Source organism: Rattus norvegicus, chromosome 9, assembly GCF_021556685.1.
Source record: "Rattus norvegicus strain SHRSP/BbbUtx chromosome 9, alternate assembly SHRSP_T2T, whole genome shotgun sequence".
Lineage (NCBI taxonomy): Eukaryota > Metazoa > Chordata > Mammalia > Rodentia > Muridae > Rattus > Rattus norvegicus.
This window is the reverse complement of record NC_141542.1, coordinates 38,858,708-38,882,949: the sequence shown is the minus strand read 5'-3', so window position 1 is coordinate 38,882,949 and position 24,242 is coordinate 38,858,708. Positions and strand designations below refer to the sequence as shown.

Sequence of the window (24,242 nt, the reverse complement as noted above, 5' to 3'; positions counted from 1 at the left end):
ACTTGGGTTTGACTCCCAGCACCTACATAGCAGTTCACAGCCATCCAAAACGCCAGTGTAAGATCTGATGACCTCTTCTGGCTTATGTGAGCACCAAGGGTGCAGGCAGTGCCCAGAAATACTGCAGACAAAAACCCATATATGTCTAATGATTGAGGAAAGATGTCTGATGAAATGGTGTTGAGCTCCGAGTTCTTTCTTCTCCAGCTCACCTTGTTCACATCTCTGCTTCTATGGAGGTGCCTGCTGCCACACTGGAAGTTTTATACAGATTATTAAAGATGGACTCCCTACCAATTAAATACATCTGTCTCTTAAAAACCTTTTCTAATTCAATTCATATTTAAAATATCCTGGGGTTTGGACATGGGTGTATATTTTGAAAGGGACACATGGCTTCTTTTCCGGTTCCCACAGCCGCACCCATGAGCAGCAAAGTTTCACGTGACACCCTCTACGAGGCGGTGCGGGAAGTCCTGCATGGGAACCAGCGTAAGCGCCGCAAGTTTCTGGAGACGGTGGAGCTGCAGATCAGCCTGAAGAACTACGACCCTCAGAAGGACAAACGCTTCTCGGGCACCGTCAGGCTTAAGTCCACCCCTCGCCCCAAGTTCTCCGTGTGCGTCCTGGGGGACCAGCAGCACTGTGATAAAGCCAAGGCCGTGGATATCCCCCACATGGACATCGAGGCGTTCAAGAAGCTTAACAAGAACAAGAAGTTGGTCAAAAAGCTGGACAAGAAGTACGATGCCTTTTTGGCCTCCGAGTCTCTGATCAAGCAAATCCCACGTATCCTGGGCCCAGGCCTAAACAAGGCAGGCAAGTTCCCCTCCCTGCTGACACACAATGAAAACATGGTGGCCAAAGTGGATGAGGTGAAATCCACAATCAAGTTCCAGATGAAGAAGTTGCTGTGTCTGGCTGTTGCCGTCGGCCACATGAAGATGACCGATGACGAGCTGGTCTACAACATCCACCTGGCTGTCAACTTCTTGGTGTCCTTACTCAAGAAAAACTGGCAGAACGTCCGGGCTCTGTACATCAAGAGCACCATGGGCAAGCCCCAGCATCTGTATTAGGATGCTCCAATAAACCTCGGTGCTGCCATCAAAAAAAAAAAAAAAAAGGGACACATGATAACTTACTCTACAGCATAGTTGACAAAAAGCGGCAGTTGACGGGTGAAAATGATGGATAATTTGGATTTTTCAATACTATTTCACTTTCTGTCAAAATTGTTATACATTAATTTACTGAGTAGGCACTAAGGACATATTTTGGGCCCCTTTACAGGGACATGACATGTATAAAATTCATTAATCATATTGAACACATTATGCTCATGTTATATTATGTTAAAAATGAAACATAAATGTGAAAATAACTCAAGACACAATAATTGAGAAAATTAATAGTAGCTGAGGGTGGAAGAGTCTAACTGAACACAGAGCACATCCGAAGGCCTTTTGGTGAGAAGGTAAAATCCAGGACACCCATGTCGATGTGAAGCTCAAGAAAAACATCTCCTTTTAGTCTAAGCACGTTCCCTACCATGGCCAGGCAACAGAAATACTCCCTAGTGGTATGCTCTTTATAGCACCTCCTAGCTTAGAAACAGAGATGTCCCGTTTTCTTTAGCCCTTGCCTGCCACCTATGAAACCTCACTGGAAGTTTCCTGGAAAATGCATCTACACTGACTTCCAAAGAGTTAAACTTGTTGAAAGACTTCCTGCCAGCTTTCTGCTGGCAGCATTGGAGGGGAAACACATTAACCAACTGTTTAGCAACTCAGGCATGACTTTGCATTTTTCTTCTAATCTTTCATAGAAATTTCTGGCCACTGGACACTGTGGGAGCAGCTTTTACCTTATTGGACTATCTCCCCTTAAGTGGGAAGGGCTTAGTCAAATGCAGTAAAGAGCTATAAAACATCGAGAACTCTTGATGTGTTGTGAAACTTAGAGGGAGCAGCTTTTTAACAAGGTAAGTACTGATCGAATCAATTTTTCTACCTAACACACACACACACACACACACACACACACACACACACACACACACATACCCCTTAGGTACATAGAAAATACTTTAGCACAAGCAAACATTTCTTTTATACTTGGGTTATGCAGACTTGGTGTAGCTCCCTCAGGGACAGTTTAAGAGTTGTTGACTCCATTTCTGCTGGATACATTGTTGCAGAGATTTGAAAAGAAAAGGATTTAGAAGATTATGGTATAAGAATTTAATGCTCAGAAGCAAACTGACTTAATAAGGCGAGAATAGAGTAGGAAATAGCCTAGACAACCTGGAATTATGTCCAGGAAAAAGAAGCATGGGATTCAAGCTAGAGTCGCTTTTTCTAAAGAAGAAACCAGGGTGCAATTGGGAATTGGGAGGCTGAAGCAAGCCACAAAGACAAAGAAATGAAATAAATGAGGAAAGAAATCGAGGTCCTCTCCTTAGCTGCTTGAAAATTTGAATAACATAATGAGTTATGTTTATAGTCTAACCACATGCTTTGATCATTAAGCTTTTTGGACTGCATTCTGTCCTATCAGACCATAGACCAGTGCAATGGACCTCATAAACCACACACAATCTAGTGTTATGGGGAAACTTCTTGGATTAAAAGTAGCACTCCTAAACCCGTTGCCTAACATTTAAATCCTTGATTGAGGTTACTAACAGGCGTGTGTCTGAATCAAAGACATTGGTAATGACTCAAAAGCTGCCTCCTAGAGCTTCCTGTCTAGCTTCTAGGAAGCTTCATTGGAAAATTTCCAGCTTTTGTTCTCTGCTTTTGTAAACATGGGGAGGGGCCTTGTAAATCTTACAGCTTTTATGATCTTCCTAAGTCTCTTAGGTTACCTTAGCTTTCTCAGAATTATAAGGCTAGTTCTTCCTTTCCCAAGATTGTTTTAGTTCAGAGGAAATCACTACACAACACTTCCCCTGTTACCTGGCTACCCAATCTATAAAGGGCTTCCTCCCTCTCCGTTTTAGAATGTTGAGATAGACCCCAGACCTCTACCACCAAAGAGTGTGGTTTTTCACATGTGCATTACCTTCATGCTGTGGGAGCCCAATATGTCTCCCCAACCTCAGTAGACGGCAAGCAATAAGTCCTGACGATCAATGAGGACCTGCCTTCTCAAGGATTAACACTTCAGAATTCTTAACAGAGAGGGCAAACACGGGAGCATTTGACAGGTAGCCAGAATGTGGAGGTCATTAGAATGTGGAAGTCAACAATGACACAGAACAAATGTTAGCACTGGGGGAAAGGGACCTATTACAAAAGAAAGACTGTGAAGTTTTCTGAAAGTCCAGATGTCAGAGTAACCAGGTCTAACAATTCATAGGAAGTGAGTTGGTGGAGAAGGATATTGAATAGACATTTTAGAGGAGCAGGCTGGCAAGATGCTACCCAAGTAATGTTTGAGTGAGATGTGGTCCTGATGTGACCAGAGGGAGGTAGACATCTCAGACTTTGAAAGTTTTCTGTACCTGGCAAGTAGCTCCCCATCCCAATGCAAAACAGAGAGGTCCCCAATCTCTTAGCTCACTTGCCTTCTCTTATGGTTCTTTGTGCTTGGTCATCTGAATCAGGATTCATGGATTGAGGTTTCCAAAACACATGTGTGAGGTTACCGTTGAACACATTGTGCTCTGCCAGGTTTCCACAAGGCACATGGATATCTTTAAACTCTAGAGAGAAAGGACCATGTTGGAAAATCATCCTTCGCTGGTACATCATGGTTTCTTCAGATATGATGGATGGCTGATGTGTTCAGACACACACTAGTCTCCCAGGAACGGAGGCCATGGTGAACATGCTTGTGTGATGTCTCTGCTATGAGTGTTATGCCTATTGATTTATTGTGTTGTTCATTAGCTTCTGCAGGGAGGGTGCAACTTTCTACAGTGAGAAGGGAAAGGGAGAACCAGATTTAGAAATCTATTGAGTTCATATGTCTCCAAAGCTGGAAGGATTTAATCTGTGAGACTTCCTTCTACCTCTGAAGGTGTGTCACCCTTAATCAGATGTTAGGATTAACCAGAGATAGAACTCCTTTAATTTACTACTTCAAACCTTTATGGATTTGTTCATTTCAAAAGAAGCTCATTTTTTCCCACACATGTTTTCTTCGTGTTCTTTTTATATGCTTGTATTCTGTTTTGTTATTATTTTGAAACACCTGGCTAATATTTAGCTCAAATTCTTATCCTCCTGCCTCGACGTCTCAGGTACTGGGATGGAAGTTGTGTCCCAACTCACTCAGCAGCAAGTTTTCTTAGTGGGACAAATACAGCAACATTAATCTTCCTCACACTGAGTTCCTAAATCCTCACAGTAAAGCACCGAAAACCTTTATCTGTGTTTTCTTTCCCTGAAGTCTCCCAAAACCTGCTAACAGAAAGGCATTCGTGCGTTAGATGCTCCCTCTAGTCCCTCTTCCAACACTGACTTGGCTGAAGGACTCTGGGGAAATAGGCAGTAGGTGCTCAGGAGAGCAGCATGGAGCTCAGGAGGGCTCCAGGGTGGCGTGGAGAAGCCCTGACCTGTAACTAGGACAAGTGCAATACTCTGAGAGCGGGAGTGTGTTGCTTCTCCCTGAACTCCCTGAAGACCTCTGTGAAGGAGCACCAACAGCTGCCCCTGTTGGGCAGGTCCCTGACAGGACCTGGATGTGGCTGAAGAACATGTGAGACCCCATGAAATCATTCGGTCTCTCTGGTTCTCATTCTCTGTTGACTCTGTGAGACTGTGTGATACCCTTTGCCCTGGTGGAGAACCATTAGAAAGCTCTTGTTTGGAGACTGCAGAGTGATAGCATGAGGGGCGGGGCGTTATGATGAAATGTCATGTAATGTGATCCTCTATAGATGCTAATCGGTTTAGTAAGCAGATTTGAACCGCTTGGCTCAGTGTTCCCAAGGATCAATCACCTGCAGCCACTCGAACTTTACTATCGCTTCCTCCTGCTCAATCGTTCTACCTAATATGAACATGAAATAATCACCTTCTACAGATATAAAAATAACGAAGCAATTATAATTACCATAGATTTTACAACATAAAGTTTGGGGCTCAGGAGCTCTATGTTATAAGTGAAGGTATTTAAAGTAATTTGCTATTTTAAATCCAAGTGGATATACTTAAAAAAAATACATGTTAGTAAAGACAAGGATAGTGTTTCCAACTGTACAGTATCAAAAGCTCTCCAACGACAAATATAATGCTTTGTAACAGCTATTAGGATCTGTAGAGGGAAAGTGTGATGCCCCTGAGTTTAGTTTTATATCCACGACTTCATTGGTCCCATCTGTCCCGGGGGCCATTGCTTCTTAAAATTTATTTAAGTTTTGTGTGTGTGTGTGTGTGTGTGTGTGTGTGTGTGTGTGTGTGTGTGTATGCTACCTCCAAGCATCCTGAGATGGGGAGCTGTCATATTTCCTCACTGGACTCATGCAGGATCTCCTAATTCTTAGCAATGACTAATTGAGCATATGGACACACATCTATTCATCTGTATGGTGTACACACTGAACTGAAAGCACGGTCACCTATTTAACCCTTTCTGTCTCTGGTACTTCTTATCTTTTTCCTAGTCCATTAAAAAAATGGTGATCTTCATAGCCCTCCTAGAGATTTCCACACACATTTTGAAAACCAATACCATAGGAAATAAATCCTAGACTCAAATTTTAAATGGATGAGTTAAAACCAGAACAGTGTTTCATTTGGGCAAGCTATTCCAGAAACCTCTGTCTTTCCAGCAGTGCACTTAAAAAATATTTAATAGTCCCAGCAGGTTATGTTTTAAAATTAGGATAAGGAGAAGATGAGCTGACAAGAATACTCAGCATGGCATAGCTGGACACCCTTAACCTGGTCCTATCTATATTCTTTAAAATGAACTGAGCACCATTCAAATGCAGAAGCAGACATAGAAGCAAGAAGTTAGGATTCTGTGTCTGTGGGGAGAATTTGGTTATTTTGAGGGGCACCTGAGTAGTTCTTAGCATATTCTCTCCATGTGGTCAAGCACAGCTTCTGAAGTCCACTCTGTTCTTACTCAAATGCAGCTTAACAGCCAAAGGGCTGAACAGTGCCTGCTGCCATGGCCATCGCTGTGTTAGCCGTGTCATCTGGGTTTGATGTGTTCGCTTATGAGGGAACAGATCCTTCTTGTCTTTGTTCCTCCCTCTGACTCTTCCTGTCCATCCCTGACTTCAGGGCAATTGTGCACACTGCATTAAACTTACTGATGTCCAGGTTCCTTAACTGAGCCATGGAGAAATAGGCAGTTCATGTGGCCATGTGCGTGCTAAAGGCAGTGTGTTAGAGGAGATCTGGGCCGGGGATGAGGCTCAGGGATACAGGCCTCGCCTAGCCAGTGAAAAACCCTGGGTTAGACCTTCACCAGGAGGGGGAGGGGGAGGGACCCGAGAGGAGGGGAAGGAAGAGAGAGACTGTAGTTTGCTGGTACTTTGTTTTCCTATAATGTCCCACATGTTATCATCCTCCACTCTGAACTCTGATCCTATGTTTTTTTAAGTCACATATTAACTGATGGAGACACTAACTGGTTTGGTGCAACCTGAGGGTGGCTCCTGATAGGTACCAATTTGGACCATGGAACAGAGTCCAGGGATGTTTCCGACCCTGCCCTAAAGAAGGCAGACACTTCTTTAGCAGCCGTTGTCCAGACCCCCTCGTAGGACAGACTTTTAGAACAGGCTGTGCTTTCATCTCTGTTTAGAGAACTCAAGCAATTGCTGCCATGCCGGGGAAGCCAGTCCTTCACTACTTCGATGGCAGGGGGAGAATGGAGCCCATCCGGTGGCTCCTGGCTGCAGCTGGAGTAGAGGTAAGTTCTGCATGAGTCATTTAAGTGGGACCTCGTTGTCAAACACTTTCCTCACACGAACTGACAAAGCGTCTTACTGAATGACCTAAGATAAAAACTGCCACACACACACACACACACACACACACACACACACACACACACACTACAGACACACACACACACACAAAGGAGAGAGAATAAAAATAAAACTCAAGGGGTTGGGGATTTAGCTCAGTGGTAGAGCGCTTGCCTAGCAAGCGCAAGGCCTGGGTTTGGTCCCCAGCTCTGAAAAAAAGAAAAAAAAAAAACCTCAAACTAAAAGACGTGTAATTTATCAAAACTATATACTTTCTTTAAATTTAAACTGTAATTAAAAAGCTAAACCTAAAAGCTATGCCATTAAAAGAAAAAATAGAAACACGAACATCGCCTTCTTGGTGATGTTAAAGGGCCTTTAATGTTTAGTGTTTTCGTGTATTGTAGTTGGTTCCCTTTACACAGACTCTATGCTTTGTGATTTGCGTATATATCTGGGTGTAAGGATGCGTAAGTGTATGTAGTTAGGCACATATGTGGAGGCTGGAGGATAACATTTCATCTGATTTCTCAGGTACCAGTCACCACTGATTGTTTTGTTTTGTTGTTTTGTTTGTTTTGCTTTGATTAAAGACAAGTTCGTTCACTGGCCTGGAACTTACCAAGCATGCTAGGTTGGTTAGCCAGAAAATATCTCTGCTTCTCCAGCAGCCAGGGATCACAGCCATGCTCACCACACCCAGCTGTTTGACATTCCTAAAAGCAGAAAATGGAGCAGGATATTTCTCTCTACAAACGAATGATGCTTCTGCGTTGAGAGCCACGTTGTCAGCTTTAAAGGAATGTTCCTGACACTGCTCCTCAATGTCCCACTGTGGCTCCTGTCCTCCCGCCTCGTTTTTAATCTATACGTTCTCCTTGCAGGGATAGCTCTGCAAGTCTGCTATAAGCTATGACAGCACCTTTGCACAGTGTGTGGTTGACCCAGCGTTGGTATAGATGGTGGATGCGTGCATGGGATGTGAGAGTTCCTTCAAGGGATGAGAAAAGAGGTGTGGATGGGCTTACAGGAGAGAGCCCCGCTGCCATGTCTTGACAACTGTTGAGAGTGAGGGGTACAAAGAGGAACCTCATAAGTTTCTGATTACTTTCACACACCCCCAGACACGTCAACAATAAAAGGACTGAAGCATACACTCTTAGGAAATGAATGTAATCACCCAGAAAATACACACACCAGATGAGGTGGACAGGAGACAATGCCAATCCTCTGTTGAGCATGAAACGTATTCGTTTATATCAGCTAGAGAAGTCAGGATTTTTTTTTTCTGGGTCATGGAGGTATAGGGCCATAAAAGACTGACAGAATGCTTGCCTTTGGACGTCATATTGTCGCTGTGGTAGCCATAGCTCTCCTCTTAAAAGGAATAAGAGATAGCTTGTTCTATCTAACTACACACTGTGAGTTAACATGGTCCAGGGAACACAGACAGATGTTGCGCCCAACACCCATGTTCCAACATAAAAGGTTTTTATAGTTTTACGGAACAAAGAAGGTAATATGTCAAGCTAAGTTTAACATATATTGGTGGGCATTTGTTGTCAAAGGTGTTCTGTGTCAAGAGCTTCTAAAAGGTTTTTATTTATTATCGTGAGATGTTAGTTCAGATACAAGGTGGGCCAAGGAATGGCTTTTCCACAAGGCTAAAGCGAGCCCAAGATAAAGGAATTAGAGTCTGAACCTATAAATTCCAACTCTTCAGAGCATTGACATCCCAATAACGTCTATTGGACAGACAGACTCTTCCCACAGGATTTTGGTTCACAGTGAGATATAGCTTCTCTATAGGAATTTTTCATTCACGGTATGAATGAAAACGAATCAAGTTTTTTTTCTTTTAAACATGGTTAAAAGGCATTTTTTTTCAAACTTTTTTGCACAGTAATCTGGTGGGATCTTTGTGATCCAGCTGGATACTGCTTTCTACAGGTGTTACAAGGGAATACGTTTCAATCTAGGCAGAGGCATCCCACAAATGGGTGGCCATGTTTGTGAGAAAAGAACTCATGAAAACTTCCGAGAGATCTTGTCCCTATATGAGATCTTATCTCTCACATGAGTTTCTACTGTCTCTGCTTCTTGGCGAGCTGTTTCCCAAAGCCTCAGATTACCACCCATTCACATCTACTCTGCGAATGTATCTACTGTGTGGCCCGATCCTGTTTCAAATTCAATGAAGAAAAAAGGAAAAAAAATGTGTCAAAACACCCAAGATTGTTTTCTTCACACAAATGAATGTGTGGTTTCCCGGGTAACCAGATGACAGCCTTGTGTTTCAAGACTCCCAACCCTCTGGGTAGAGGAAGGTCAGTACAGACAGAGCAAGAAGCAATGTTGCCATCTTCCTCTCCTGCCTCTCAGCATGACTGAAGAGCCTGCTGGGAACAAGTGGCCTGGAACCTCTGGCTCAGAACTTCTGTATCCAAAGGATGATCACTATCTCCCCATCCATCTTCCTCCTCACCATCATCATCACACTCCCAGCCCCATCTCACCTTGCCCACCCTCCTGGGATAACAACTTTCTACCCCTTATGATTTTCCTGGGCTAGGTGTTTGGCAAAGGGTTATCATACGACCTCTTATTGCTTCTAGAGCATGATACACTAGTGGAATCATACAGTACCACAAGAAACTGATCCACAGAGCACTCTCGATAAGCCCAAAGTCCTGAATTTTCACTACCAATGGCTCTGTAAAAGTCAAATAGTCACTGAGAGTAACCCTAAGGCATTATGTAATGGCATTTGCTCTCTGTGGGGCAAGTGAGGTACTGAATGTTTTTGAAAACTTTCCAGTATTCTTTTAAAGAAGAGTACACTTCCTCTAACTTTACAAATGAGGGAGTGAAGTCTTTCCCATGTTAACTGACTGATTACACCATCTCCCAGCTAACATGAGACAAAGCCATGAGGGCAAGCAAACATGTCAACCTCAAGAGTCACATGCCTTGATGACTCGTTCCATGGGCTTTCCTTGGGTTCTGCCTACAAAACAACTTGTATTATTATATACAATCCACCTGTCCTCTCTCTCTATGAGATATGCATGGCTACTGGAGTTGTAGCAGATGCAAGGCCCTGCTCCCAGCAGACATCACACGCACAATGACTCATTTCAGGAAAACACGTAAATGATCAGATATGGTTCTAGGACAAAGTACATTTTTTCAGCAATGTGAGAATAGTTTAAGCTATATTTAAAAACAAAAGGGATGATACCAAAAGGTACCTGGGGACAAAAATTCCTGAAAAGAAGCTAAGTCTGCAGAGACTGATTAAGACTATGGAGAGTTTGGCTTGCCACAGACCCAGAGGCTAATCTTGGACAAACTTGAGCCCCCTTTGGGTCCATTCTTTGTACACCTCTGTGTCAGATCTAACGTCTCATAAACAGATGAAAAATATGGAATGTATTTACTTAACAAACGCTGATGCTGATTCACCACCAGCCTAAGAGTTGACATGTTATCAGGTAGCACAGAGGTCTATAGTTAGCATTCTACCACATGGCTATAACCCACCTCTATATTGTTTCCAACGCCTATATTTTAAATATACCTTTAACATGTGCCTTCTTTGTTCTGTCATAAAATTCATTCCCTATTGGAACAATTAAACTTGGGGTCATCAAAACCCATGTTCTCAGGCCATGGCCAATCCAACGTGGATCCAAAATAAACTCTCTCTTATCTCCTTTGAGTTGAGAGGTGTGTTTTTTGTGTTTACATCCATCTTTTGAAATCCTAATGATGTCCCCACCTCTTGCTGGCTACTGCACTTGGGAAAGCAGGCCACAGCTAGCCAGGACAGCATAGTAGACCTGGCCCTGGTGGCATGGGTATAGATGAACCAGCCCGAGGATATGAGGGTCAGAGTGCTGCCCCAGTGCCTTGTTGATCATTTGGTGGCATGGGAACAGGAGACGTAGGAGTGTAGGAGAGTTGGCCCCAATGGTCTGAGCATTGGAGAGCCAGTCCCTCTTCTCGATAGCTAGCTCTATCTCTTGCATGTGTAAATCAAGAGATGTAGCCCTGGTGACATGGGTATGGGAAAGAAGGCAGGCTGAACAACTCAACCACCACCCAGGCCCAGAGCCAGGGCTTAGAGTAGGTTCACATCTCTCCCACCTATGAACTGCTGGAGCTTCAGAAGGGGCCAGTTCTGCAGAACCAAAGCATCAGGATCTCCATGACACAAAATCTCTGAGGGGAATCCTCATGAGGATCCAGTAGTGACAGTGTGGCAAAAGCCGGAGGCCTCGAACTAGACCAATGACCCATTGCAACCAACATTTCCAAGTGAAGCTTTTTGGATTAGCTGTGAGACCCACTGTGACCCAACACAGCTTCCACAGGAAGGTTTTGTTTTATTTTGCTTGTTTTGTGTGGGGAAGACTGCCAAGGTGGATGGAGGATGTGGAGGGATAGGGGGATGAATGGGATCGACGTTGATATGATGTTCAGAAAGAATCAATAAAAAGTTTTTACAAACCCTAATGGTGTCTCACGCTTACTGATCACTTACTGTACAACAGGTGGTTTTAAAGGTGGCTTGCACGCCTTAGCGATTTAGTCTTGAAATCAACCAAAAACAGGCATTGTAAATAAATGCATTCTATGGATTAGGGTACTGAGACACAAGAAGACTCAGTAGCATGGTTGGTGTAAAGAACCTAATACATTCAGAAGGACAAAAGATCAGTGACAAAAAAAAAAGTATGGAGATATTAATGCTTTCTTACCTCAGGAACACTACATTATTGTGTCCCCATTTTCCAGGAAAGGCAACTTTACTTGCAAGAGAAAAAGAGTTTAGTGAACAGGAAGTGCTTCGCTCACTGAAGCAAGGCTCCTGCCTGAAGAGATAAGTGCTGTTAAATACAGCAGAAGCCTAGTGGCAGGATATTAGACATACGTTCGTGCCATATTCCACTCTGGAGACACACAATGTTCCTTATGATCCCCCTTGGGATCGGATGAAATATTACAAATGCATAGCCAGAAGAACACACCAGCATTTCCCTGCTACTGGCATTCCTGTAAGTCATGATTTACTCAGCAGCACAGGTAGAGTCCTGGGAAAGATGACGTCAACTACAGTAAGGTGAAGCGATGTGACGACAGCTCCTGGCCATAAGACACCCGCTATAAGTTCCCATTAGCTATGACTAGCTTACCTGTGTTCTTGACAAGTTTAAAATTAGCTTTCTTATTTCATATATCCTATGGACAGGAGCCTTCAAAATGAAAAAGGTGAAATTAACCAATAAAGACTTGGTTACTCTTTCTGTTTCCTAGTTTGAAGAACAATTTCTGAAAACTCGGGATGACCTGGCCAGGCTAAGGAATGGTAAGAAACAGATCTAAACATTCCTGAGGGTAGTCTCTGGTAGAAACTTTAAACATTAAAGAACCTGCCTAATTCTTGTGTTCATTGATGGATAAGGTGATAGATTGTAAACCACAAGTCTCTGTGAGCAGATCTGAAAATCTCAGTTAAAGGAACTGAAAAGCTCTTTGTAGTCACTGAGAAACCATCCCCAGAGCCCCACGGGGGTCCCATCTCTGCTGTCACATGCTCAGTGCAGTCAGCTCAGGTTCCCACAGTGCCCTCCACCCACATACAACTCACCTGATGCCAGGAGCAAATAGAAGTCAGTCACCTACCTTGAATTTTGGCAGGTTTAACAAACTGATTTGCGTGTAATACTGTGCTCGAGGATTAACAAAAAGATTATGCTGGTTATGTGGAATCCTCTGAGAGGATAAGCGGAGAAAGGGAGAAGGCCAACACTTATGGGTGACGATCACTGGGCCTGTCCAGTACATACTGTCCCTTTGTGTTAGTGAAAAGCACACAGGAACCTACATAGAAGCACATTCATGATCTTGTCTTGATATTATGAACAGCAAGAGACTTGAGGACTTTCTTTTTTATTACAAAGGAACCTGCTGACAGTACAACTATATCTCTTTCAACTTCTTTCTAAAATATACATGAAAATGAAATAAACACACCATCACATCCTGTCAACAGATAACAGCATTAGTGTTCGTGGTATGAAATAAAAATACCAGTAAAGTAATAGGCTGGATCTTAAAAGACACAAAAGATGCAGAAAACAAAAATGTAAATGCTATTTCACTGAAAGTTATCAAGTCATCAAATCTGTTTTGTTTTAAATATATCTGACCATAGATTTTACAAATTATTTTCCTTTCCCTTTCTCTTTGCTTCATCCAATAGATGGGAGTTTGATGTTCCAGCAAGTGCCCATGGTGGAGATTGATGGGATGAAGCTGGTGCAGACCAGAGCCATTCTCAACTACATTGCCACCAAATACAACCTCTATGGGAAGGACATGAAGGAGAGAGCCCTGTACGGTGACTTTCTCTGGAAAAGATTTCATCCTCTCTTGAGTGAACATAACCATGGCAAGGGATTCATGAACACAATGGGGTTGTGTGCTTGGATGTACATACACTGACATCCGTTAGGAGGAATACCATGGAGATGAAGAACATGAGGGTTAGAGAAGTGTTGCTATAGAATAGGAGATGTTGGAATCCTGTTTCCATTTGTTTAGTCTTTAGAAGAGATATTTTAGCCAATATCTTTGGACAGAGGCCAAGTCTTTGACTGAGGGTAAGGAGAAGGAGGACCCAAGAGTCTATCTTCTAGTTCTGACCATTACAAGGCACAGCCATGGTTCCAGGTCACCATCTAAATCTATATACAGCCAGGCTGCTTGTGGCTCATGGAGTCCAGTGCAGAGATGCTAGGGTTGCATGAAGGTTTTTGTGGAAACTGCCAAGACTGATCCTGAGGTCTCCTTTCTCCCGTGATAGGACCTCTCTTTTCGAACTAAAGTTTTCCATGGAACTGTGAGTTGTTTCTCAAAAAGCTAAGCATCAAAGCCCCTAGCAGCTCCATTAATAGAGAAATGCACAAGGGGAATGAAAATACATACTCAGGAATAATCATACAGGAATGTACACAGATGAGCTATTTATAATGTAAAAAAAAAAGTAAAAAAAAAAAGCCAAATGTTAAAGAGAGGATGCAGAGAAGAACATTGCTTGCTAGACAGTCAAGTCTTTCAAAGTGGAATATTACGAAGGTGGTGGCATTTGCCTTTAATCTCTGAACTTGGTGACAAAAACCTGTCACCATAGTAAATTACAGGCCAGCCAGAGCTATCTAGAGAGATATGTTTGTTTTTTGAAAAATCTCAAAGTACTGCTAAGCTACAAATAAAAGTCAGATTGCGATTACTGGCTCCACAGTACTAACAGAGGTGAAGGAATTTACCACAACCTTTTACATCCTTTAGCAGTAAAATCTGAGGCAGGACAGTTTTAACAAGATGCTTGTCTGTTTTTCAGCATCGACATGTATGCAGAAGGAGTGGCGGATCTGGATGAAATAGTTCTCCATTACCCTTACATTCCCCCTGGGGAGAAAGAGGCAAGTCTTGCCAAAATCAAGGACAAAGCAAGGAACCGTTACTTTCCTGCCTTTGAAAAGGTGAGAGGAAGTTCACTGACCTTGCCCATGCTCAGAGGGTCTAGGAGTCCTCAGGGGACAGTCCTGAGCAGCCAAAGATGCTATAACAAAACGCCAAGCACTGTGTGAGTTAAACCATACACTTGTTCCAGACTTGTTCTTTAGTCCATGGATGCCCCTCATCTGTCTTCAATTGAAGATGTGGTACAGGAAGTCTCTGACGTCCCCTTGTTGGGAACACGGATGCCATTCATGAGCACTTAACTTGTAGGATCTCAAGGGTCCGACTTACTAAGAGCATCATGCTATAGACTAGGGATCAGCTTAAGACTGTCTGCATTTTGGGTTACACAGGACAATTAATGCAGAGGGGGGAGGGGAAGAGGAGGGGGAAATGGAGAAGGAGAGGGAGAGATACTACAGGATTAAACCTAGGTTTCTCAGATAAATTGACACCAGAACCCCGTTTTTCTGAGCCTCTTTTTGTTACACAAGAGGCTTTTTAGGAAGTCAATTTCCACATACCAAAACATCTTATCTGATCCAGGGGTTGTCTGAAGGAACCATTACCTAAGCCATTCTCAGACATAGGGAGGGAGAGAGTTCCTGGTTTACCATCTATGTCCTAGGGACTAACTTATGCAAAGGCTCTAAGAATCCCTCAGAAGAGCAACCTCTTAAAATTTCAAATAACAATCACTGACTATTTACAAAAGGCCACTTCAAAGTCTAGGTGCCTTCACTTCAGAATTCATGCCAGATACGAAGGCTCTGCTAAGATTCTGCTACACAAAACAAGGCTAAAATGTAGTGATCTTGAGGCCAACCTGGGCTATATGAAACCTTGTATTCAAAAATAGGAAAGGAGGAAGGAAGGAAGGGAGGGAGGGAGGAAGAAAGGGTGGGAGGGAAGGAGGGAGGGAGGGAGGAAGGAAGGAAGGAAGGAAGGAAGGAAGGAAGGGTGGGAGGGAGGAAGGAAGGAAGGGAGGGAGGGAGGGAGGGAGGGAGGGAGGGAAGGCAGACAGAAAGAAACAAAGTTAGTTTAAAGAACACATTGTGTATCATCTATTTGATGGCAAAATCAGCATTCTCTGGTACTGGCTTTGTTGTAAGTATCCATTCCTCCCGTCTCTGCCCATGCACCCTTCTTCCCACCAGCTAACCATGGTATTTAATTTCTAGCATTTGAAAATTAATTATAGACATGTATGCAGTTAACCCTCTGATGCTTCAGCAGTGCTGAGGATCCCATAATATAGAGTCTGACGTCGCAGAGATGACAGCTCAGGCCTTCTGTAGATGCCACAGACACGAGAACACTGGGAAGCAGAATGAGGAGGAAGGTAGTCACTGAAAGTCTATGTATGTGTGAAAGGTGCAGTCACACAGCAAAGCCACTTCCCACAAAGAGACTACAGAGTACAGTGAGGGATTACTCCCAAATGTCAGGGCTTCACCCCTTTAGGGTCATCAGGATGAAGTAGTGCAGTGGGAGCTAGGAGTTTGGCACGTCTCCAACATGTAGGGAAGGACAGGTGACAGAATGATTGTCAGAGATCTGTTTTGTGATTTTATCATGAGCCAGGGCCTAGGGACAAGCACCATGCACCTCACAAGGGAGCGAAGGGACATTTGATATGAGGCTCAGGAAAACTCAAGAGGCCCCAGGTCTGATACCAGTTGTCTTCAAGATCTAACTAGCATCTTGACTTCCTCAGGTGTTGAAGAGCCATGGACAAGATTATCTCGTTGGCAATAGGCTGAGCAGGGCTGATGTTTACCTAGTTCAAGTTCTCTACCATGTGGAAGAGCTGGACCCCAGCGCTTTGGCCAACTTCCCTCTGCTGAAGGTACTCTGTTTCATATGGGACAGTCCATATCTTACTTATGTCATTGAATCCAATATTTTAACCATAAGGTTAACAGTGATGCAAACTCCAGTGTTGCTTAATTCCAACCCCAATAAACCCAATATAAAAACACACAATTCTACACTACATAGTGTAGAATTATAAACTACATAGTTGTAAACTACATAGTTAGAGTGGGCAGATCTAACACTATGCTAATTTATTCCCCAGCTGTAATAACCCTTGCTCCTGGAAGTTTCATCTGCCCACATGGTTCTGGTCCATCATAGCTTCCTCCTCCTCCTCTTCAGTCCTCTCTCCTTCCCCTCTTGTCCTCTTTTCCTCACTACCCGCCCGCTCCAAACCTCCAATCCCACCTTTCCCTTCCACTGCCCAATCATAGACTCCTACTGATCAGTTAAAATGGGGAGAAGGTTCACATGAGTATGAGATGGATGGCTCACCCGAGGTAACACCTCTTGAGGAAACAGAATTAACATCAGAATATAAGCAGCATCAGGACAACCTACAACATCCCAGTTTCTTCCTGCTACCCCTCTCCTCCAGCCACACCTACAAAATGAGATTTTAGACTCTAGTTCCAAGACATGAAAAGAATCATGTTACATGAGGAAATCTGAGGTGGATACTCTCTCAGGACACATATTCTCTCTTGTATAATGGAAAGACCCCAGGACTCCACTCTCTCTCCCCTCACCCTATCCCACCTTGGACTTGATCCTGATTTCAATGGGATTCTCTCTATCAAAGATACAGCATTGTCCTTCTACAATGAACATATCTGGAGAGATCTTTTTCAAGCTTCTGCATTAATGAACATTGTATTTCTTTCTACAGTAGTCCCCTTTCCTGGATCACAGTCCCTCTTTCTTCCTTTCTTTATTTCTTCCTTCCTTCCTTTCTTTCTTTCTTCCTTATTTATTTATTCATTTATTTATTATTTAAGATATAGTCTGTCACTGAGCCTGGTCCTCATCAGATCTGGTAGGCTGACTAATCGATAAATTTCAGAGCTGTCTCTCTCCACCCTCTGCACCATAGCATTGAAGCAGAAACACATACTACTCTCCTAGGTTATATGTGGGTTGGGGATCCAAACTCACACCCTCATGCTTGCAGAGCAGGCACTTTGCCCACTGAGCCATTCCTAGGCCCTCACGCTCTTTTTACGTGCCTTTGTTTTTTCTGTGGTGCTCATGAGTAAACCTTGCTTCTACCAAGAAAATGCTGTACCACTGGGCTATACTGCCAGTCCCTGCTACTCCCATTTTTCTTTCCAGGTGAAGGTTTGTGGTGACTGGATCCAGGTGTCCCCGTTTCCTTTCTACTACCATTTCTGACAATATTATCCCAAATCATCATTTTTACCTATTTGGGTGTTTCTATGTATCTATGTGCTGAGAGAAGTGGTGAGTCTGCAGGATTAATGTCCAAACAAGACGGGAAAAACTCAGAGAGAATGAATCTTTAAGATATATTGGTACAAAGTCCATTTCCTTCCTCTCATCTTCATTGTCTCTGGGTGTCTGTCTCCAACCTCTACCCTCGTGCTGCTGATGGAGGGGCTCAGTTGGTCATTTGCCCGGCAGGGGCACAGGGCTGGGCAAACCATAACTCTTTCTTCAGCTGCTCTCTGAGGCTCGGATTTGTCTGTTGCAGGCCCTGAGAACCAGAGTCAGCAACCTCCCCACAGTGAAGAAGTTTCTTCAGCCTGGCAGCCAGAGGAAGCCATTAGAGGATGAGAAATGTGTAGAATCTGCAGTTAAGATCTTCAGTTAATTCAGGCATCTATGGATACACTGTACCCACAAAGCCAGCCTTCGAAAGCTTTGCAACAATCGCATATTTTGACTAAATGTTGACCCTACTTATTGGGAGGCCAACACGTTTTCTAATGCTTCTGTGTTAATTCATATAGACATGACTGATGAGGAATTGCTGGGATGCTATTTGGTTGTAGTTAAAATTTGAAATCATGATCACTTCCTCAGATATTACTTTGAATCTCAATAAAAACTTCGCAAGCTTCTTAGAGTCTGGGGTATTCGAACATCGTCATGAAATAGTTGTAAGGTCCTCGTCAGAGGAGAAATCCTCATGTCAAACTCTTCCTTATGCAAAAATAACCTTTCTGTGGGGAGAGTGCCCTTCCTGACTACACACATACATGTGTACTCTTACACTGTAAAGAAGTTTTTTCCTTCAACTAATTAACCTTTCTGTAAAATTAATTACTCAAACAATATATTTGTGTTCAATATAGAGCAATCATTTCTCCTGGGGCTGCATGAATGATATATATGTCAGATACAGTCATTTACCCCACCCCCGAAGCTCTGAATTTATTGTCACAAAAGTAAGAAAAACTTGGGGTATTCCTAATATAAACTTGGACATTCTGTGCGTCCCATTACTGAGGCTTCTAGAACAGTGTATTCCAAACCTTATGCCTTAAAATAATGTACGCTTATTGTCCACATAGTTCTGGGTGAGGTGTATGTCTGAAATCAAAGTCCTAGAAGCACGAGGTTCTCTCTGAAGGCTTCGAGAGAGGATTCCTCTTAGCCCCTTCCCAGTACCTTTTGGTAGTCAGTCATGCTGAAATCCCTTGCTCTATTGATGTATAACCCAAATCTCTCTACCTCCATGGTAGCATGGCGCTCTCTCTCTCTCTCTCTCTCTCTCTCTCTCTCTCTCTCTCTCTCTCTCTCTCTGTGTGTGTGTGTGTGTGTGTGTGTGTGTGTGTGTGTCCCTTGCCATAGAATAGTAATCAGATTATGGGCACCTTAGTATGACCCCAATTCAGTATGTACATCCGTAGAGACCGTTTTTCAAGATGAGGTAACATTGACAGGAATTATGGCTAAGATTGAAACCCTCTCTAGGACGGAATGGTGGGAGCAGTTATTTCTGGTTATATCCCTAATAGAGATACTGCTGCTGGGCACTGAATGAGAGCTCACACAGCCATGTTCCTTCTGCTCTGGCAAAAACACCTGTGGAAAGTGACTTGGAGAACAATGGGTTTCTTTTTCGGCTTACACTCTGGGGATACAGTCCACTCTGCAGGGAAGGTATGCTCGTGAGAGTAGCTTTAGCTCATCTGTCAAGGATACGAACAGCTACTCACATTCCTGACGCAGTTGGGAGGCAGACAGAGAGATGAATGCTGTCAGTGTGGCCATCTAATTCCAGAGTCCAGGTTGAGCCACCCACTCATGATGTGGCCCCTGGTCATCCATGTGTCTCCGAACAGCTACAGGAAGAAGCTGGCAATCACTGCCTTCCTCCTTCGCAGGGCGTAAGTTGATGTCATTATGCAGGGGAAGGCAGACAAGATAAAACAGGGTCTGTCATTAGATGAGAAGGAAGGGAGGCAGGAACAGAGGTTTTAGAAGGAGAGAGGGGAACGAGAGGAGAAGGAGCTGGGAGAACATGGCGGCAGGTGTTAAGATTCTTCTCTGCACATAGACACAGGTTGAATGAATATTTTTAAGGGATGGGCGTGTGCGGGATTTTGGGCTGTCTAGATGGGAAAATTATATCTTATCGATTGGGTCAGAGATTATTGTGTGGTGTGTTCTTTCATGTGGTGACCTAATTGAATCCAAGAGAAGCACCAAGCCTGCCATGGAATTGGGACGTGTATGCCTGGCATGGTAACAACCGGCCAAGGGAACTGGGAGTGAAAGCAAAGCAGTGTGGCAAGGTGCCACGCAGGAATGGCTCACCGACCGCCCAGGGTTAGATAGTACCATGAGGGCCAGCACGGAGCCACTGAGATAAATAAGCGCTACTTCCTATGGACAGCGGAACCTGAAACTAGCAAGAGAGCACCATCCAGATATGCACTGGAACTGGTTGCACGGCTTTTTCTTTTTTACCACAACAGGGGACCTGCAAAGTGCAGTGCGAATATAAAGGAACTCCTTCCATCTCTGAGCTAACTGCATATGTCTGCTCTTAGGTCACTGTTACATTTCAAGGTGTTTCTTCTTGCTCTGACTGTGAACCAATTTACAAGCCTCTCCCTACCTCTTGTTAATAATCACACGCATTTATTTTTGGCTTTAAGGCCTACGTGTGTGTATGTGTGTGTGTGTGTGTGTGTGTGTGTGTGTGTGTGTGTGTGTGTACAATGTATGGGTGCAGTGTTCACAGAAGCCAGAGAGGGGTGCCGATCCCCTTGGATCTTGGTCTGGAGTTACAGATCATTGTGAGCTCCTGTGTGGGTGCCTGGAATTGAACCCACGTCCTCCTCGAGATCACTCAATAACTTTTAACAACTCTTAACAACCGTGCCATTTCTCCAACCCTTTGCCTGCTTTGCTAGTCGTCTCCCTCTCCCTCTCTCCCTTTCCTTCTCTGTCGCTCCAATCTCCAAAATATGCTTCAGTCTCAAAACCACATGTGGTGAAAATCTTTCCCCATGAAAGATATTTGGAAAGATGAGAATCAGGAAGAAAACACAAGGAGAAAAAAATCCACACATCCTTTAAAAGGTGAAAGAGTCCGAAGGTTGTTGTTTCGCCTAGGAGCAACATTTGACGGATAAGCTTGCGTCCAAGGGTGTTTTGCCATGGGTTTGAGACCCTGAAAGGCAGGACTACAGCTTTCTATCTGTGTGCCTTAGTCACCAGCTATTCCCTAATGTACAGCACAGGCAAAACAAAGATGGTAAACAAAACTAATGGGAGAGGAGGTTAAGGAACCCACGGGCATGTCCTCAGGACTGTGAAATACAACCTCACATTCGGATTCATTGTGCTTAGGATACAACATCAATTTCATTAACTTTATACATCCATTAGGAATTCAGAACTCTCCCTTTATGATGGATTCTTGCTAATGGGCAGGAGAAGATTTTTTTGCATGGGTTGCATTAGGATTGTGGAGACAGATAAAAATATTTCCTTCTCATGATTCAGGCAGCCAGTCTCTGCTCACAATGTCTTCACAAGACACTGCCCCCGGAAATTCTGTAGCAACCTCTCACCTTTTCAATGTGGTTCCTGTAAAAGACACAGGGCATAGGTGTATGGGGGAGGGAGGTATTTGTGACGGTGAGAGATAGAAATAAAATACAAGGGGGAAAGGCATATTGAAGAGAGAGAAGGGGGATAGGTCTGGACAAGATGGGGGCTTGGCAGAGATAAAGCACAGATGCTATCTACAGCTTAGCATCCCTGGTAACATTATCAGTATCTGGTCTGAGCAGATGTGCGAGAACTGACATCTGCTCAGTATCTCATAGAAAAATGAAACAGGTTTCTATCAGTCTCATCAGAAATTGTTGCAGATACTGTTCCTGAGGTGTGATTTTTACATTGATGTGGTGTGTGTGTGTGTGTGTGTGTGTGTGTCTGTGTGTGTGTCTGTGTGTGTGTGTGTGCACGTGAGTGTGTGTAATGAAGAGGGTTGTTTCCTTTTGCTAGGCTTGAACATTAGCACTGTGCTCTTGTAGTTTCACCTGACAGCACACTGAACCACAAGGCACTGTGTCCTCCTGGCCTTGTCCTGGAGCTGGCTGGCAACCATTGCTCCACTGTACTGTGCTGTGGGCTCGTTCCTCTGAACAACTTCTCAGCTCCCCACACTCCACCATCGTTCGCAACTTCCAGGCCTCCTCTTCTCCGGCTGCCCTGACATTGGCATCCATTTCTCTCCAAGGCACATGAAATGTACGGCTCAAAGAAAGAGCCTAGTTATTCCCAGCTGAGCAAGGCCCAGGCAGCCTGCAACCCAGACAAGTGGGCACCATTTGCCTCAGAACTACTGCCACGCCGTGTGTAAGTCTTCCATAGAGGACAGCACCATTCCCTTTGGTCTCTGAGTCCTCTTTCAGTCCTTCCTGAAATCATCCTCACTGCCCCCTCAGAGGACTGTTTGACTTCATACTGGCAGGCCTGGAACAGACAGCTCAGGGCAGTGCTTCTAAGTGGGCTGAAGAGTAGAGCATGGCCCATGCCTCAAGTGCTCTCTTACGAGATGATGCACAAGTCTGCTTGGATGAGAGCTCCACACTTCCTTGGTCTGAGGAAGATGGTAATTTGGAAATAATTCTGCTACTCGCTCGCCAGCAGAGAAGAAATCTTTCTCTTGTCTGTTTGCTTGTCTTGGGCATCTTCAGTCTCCATGATGATGCAGACCCGCTGCATTCAGCTACAGACTCACACACCAGGTGACACTCTGTGTGCTTCATCACTCAGAGTCACCTCTCATGTGTCTGTGGCCCTATCCACACACCCACCCCTGTCTCTGGTGCCCTCCGAGTGACTTCCCTAGCTAGGCTATCAGCTCTCCCTCTGAGATCAAGTTAGGGTAAAAACTCCCAAATCAGGGAGTCTAATGCTCTAGGCTCTGCCACCTGTCCTGAGGAACTGGGACAAGGGCCATGAAACTGGGAAAGGACCTTTATTCATGATGTGACATCAGAAAGCACAGAGGTCCGGTGACCTAAAAGCCAACTACAAACTGTCTCAGCATTACAGGGACAAGGATTGGAGCTCTACAAGACAGGGTTCTGGTGGTGTTGGTCTAGCTGATCATTACCCTAGCCACTGAGAGCTTTTTTGATGCCAACCAGCTCTCCCGTGCTCAGGCATTGGTTTCAGTCCTTTGTTTAAGATGATCATCAGTTAGGTTGTGGCTTCTGAAACCCAAGGAACTGTGGGTGGCTTGGGAAAGTTCAGAAAGAGGGGAAAGAAATCAAATGGGATAAATAACAAAATCCACTTAGCCCACCCCATCCAAGTCTTTCTCAGAGGCCTTGAGGAAAGGACAAAGAAGCCTAGCTCTGTGTCCTTGCTCAGGAGCAAGCTTGGCAAGAGTCATCTGGGGCTAAACCGATGGCCTTGACGGAATCAACTTAGCTTGTCCCTGAAGAGACTGAAGTTATCAGGCCCAAGGCTGCTGTGTGCTGGGACAGGCCTTGAGATTCCTCAGGTTCCTTTTGTGCAACATTGTTTGCTTGGCCTCCCACTTCCGGACTTCGTCCCATTGTACAATGGAGCCTGCCAACTCTGCCCCATTTCTCCCCTGGAAATAGTGATGCAGTGCTGTTCTTATTAATAAGTTTTCTGGGCATAAGACAAAGCTTCTTCAAGGCCTTCCACCCTTCCTCCCAGCTTTTTTTTTTTTTTTTAACGCTTCACAAATTTTCGTGTCATCCTTGCACAGGGGCCATGATAATCTTCTCTGTCTTGTATTCCAATTTTAATATACGTGCTGCCCCGACGTGAGCACGTCTCATCCCCTGGCATCTCCACCTCAGGATCCCGTCACAAGAAGGACTGACGTGCTACTCCAGTCAGTCCCACAGCTGCTGGAGAACCAATGGCAAGAGGCTGAGAAAGGAGTCTCAATCTGTCATGGAGTGATTCCAGATGTCATTCAGTGGCCCCGGTCTCCAGGCACAGCCAGAATCTTTGCGTTATTTGGGGCTTCCCAGTAACAAGGGCAAGAACACAAGCTCCAGGGCTGGCTGCATGGATTGGTTTGGGGATTGTGGTGGTGGTGGGTGGATATTTTGTTTGCTTGCTTGTTTGTTGTTTGTTTGTTTACGTCATGATCTCAATATGGACTGTATTGGTAGTTGGTACAGAGCGAAGCCGACCTTGGATTCAAAGAGATCTGCCTGCCTCTGTCCACCCTAGCTCTGTGATTAAACGAATGCAACCCCAGCCACATACCAGGCATCTGTCTGGTTCAGGATTCCAGCTCCATGTGTTAGTAGCGGCTTGACCCTTGTAGGGATGTCATGTTAGATCCAGTTACTATTCTGAGTGCAACGCTTGCAGCAGGATCCCTTTTATGGACACAGACTCTCCACTGAGAAATTGTCTGTAAGTCCCCTAGCTAAAGAAATTCTAGGTGCCAAAGGGACTTTTCATGGACAATGGTAGTGGT

General features: G+C 44.2%; 1 protein-coding gene, 1 non-coding gene and 1 pseudogene across 2 annotated transcripts; 2 read left to right on the top strand and 1 right to left on the bottom strand.

Moving 5' to 3' along the window:
• Nucleotides 400–1,109, top strand: Rpl10a-ps1 (ribosomal protein L10A, pseudogene 1; annotated as a pseudogene).
• Nucleotides 1,952–18,815, top strand: Gsta1 (glutathione S-transferase alpha 1). The gene is made up of 7 exons (NM_031509.3): nt 1,952–1,984; nt 6,769–6,876; nt 12,254–12,305; nt 13,203–13,335; nt 14,343–14,484; nt 16,182–16,313; nt 17,994–18,815. Exons 2-7 carry the CDS (start codon nt 6,790–6,792, stop codon nt 18,111–18,113), a joined length of 666 nt encoding a protein of 221 aa, NP_113697.1. The 5' UTR covers nt 1,952–1,984; nt 6,769–6,789; the 3' UTR covers nt 18,114–18,815.
• Nucleotides 18,816–23,468: 4,653 nt separating this feature from the next.
• Nucleotides 23,469–23,579, bottom strand: LOC120094861 (U6 spliceosomal RNA). The gene has a single exon (XR_015630076.1). It is a non-coding gene; the product is annotated as a U6 spliceosomal RNA (small nuclear RNA).
• Nucleotides 23,580–24,242: the final 663 nt, after the last annotated feature.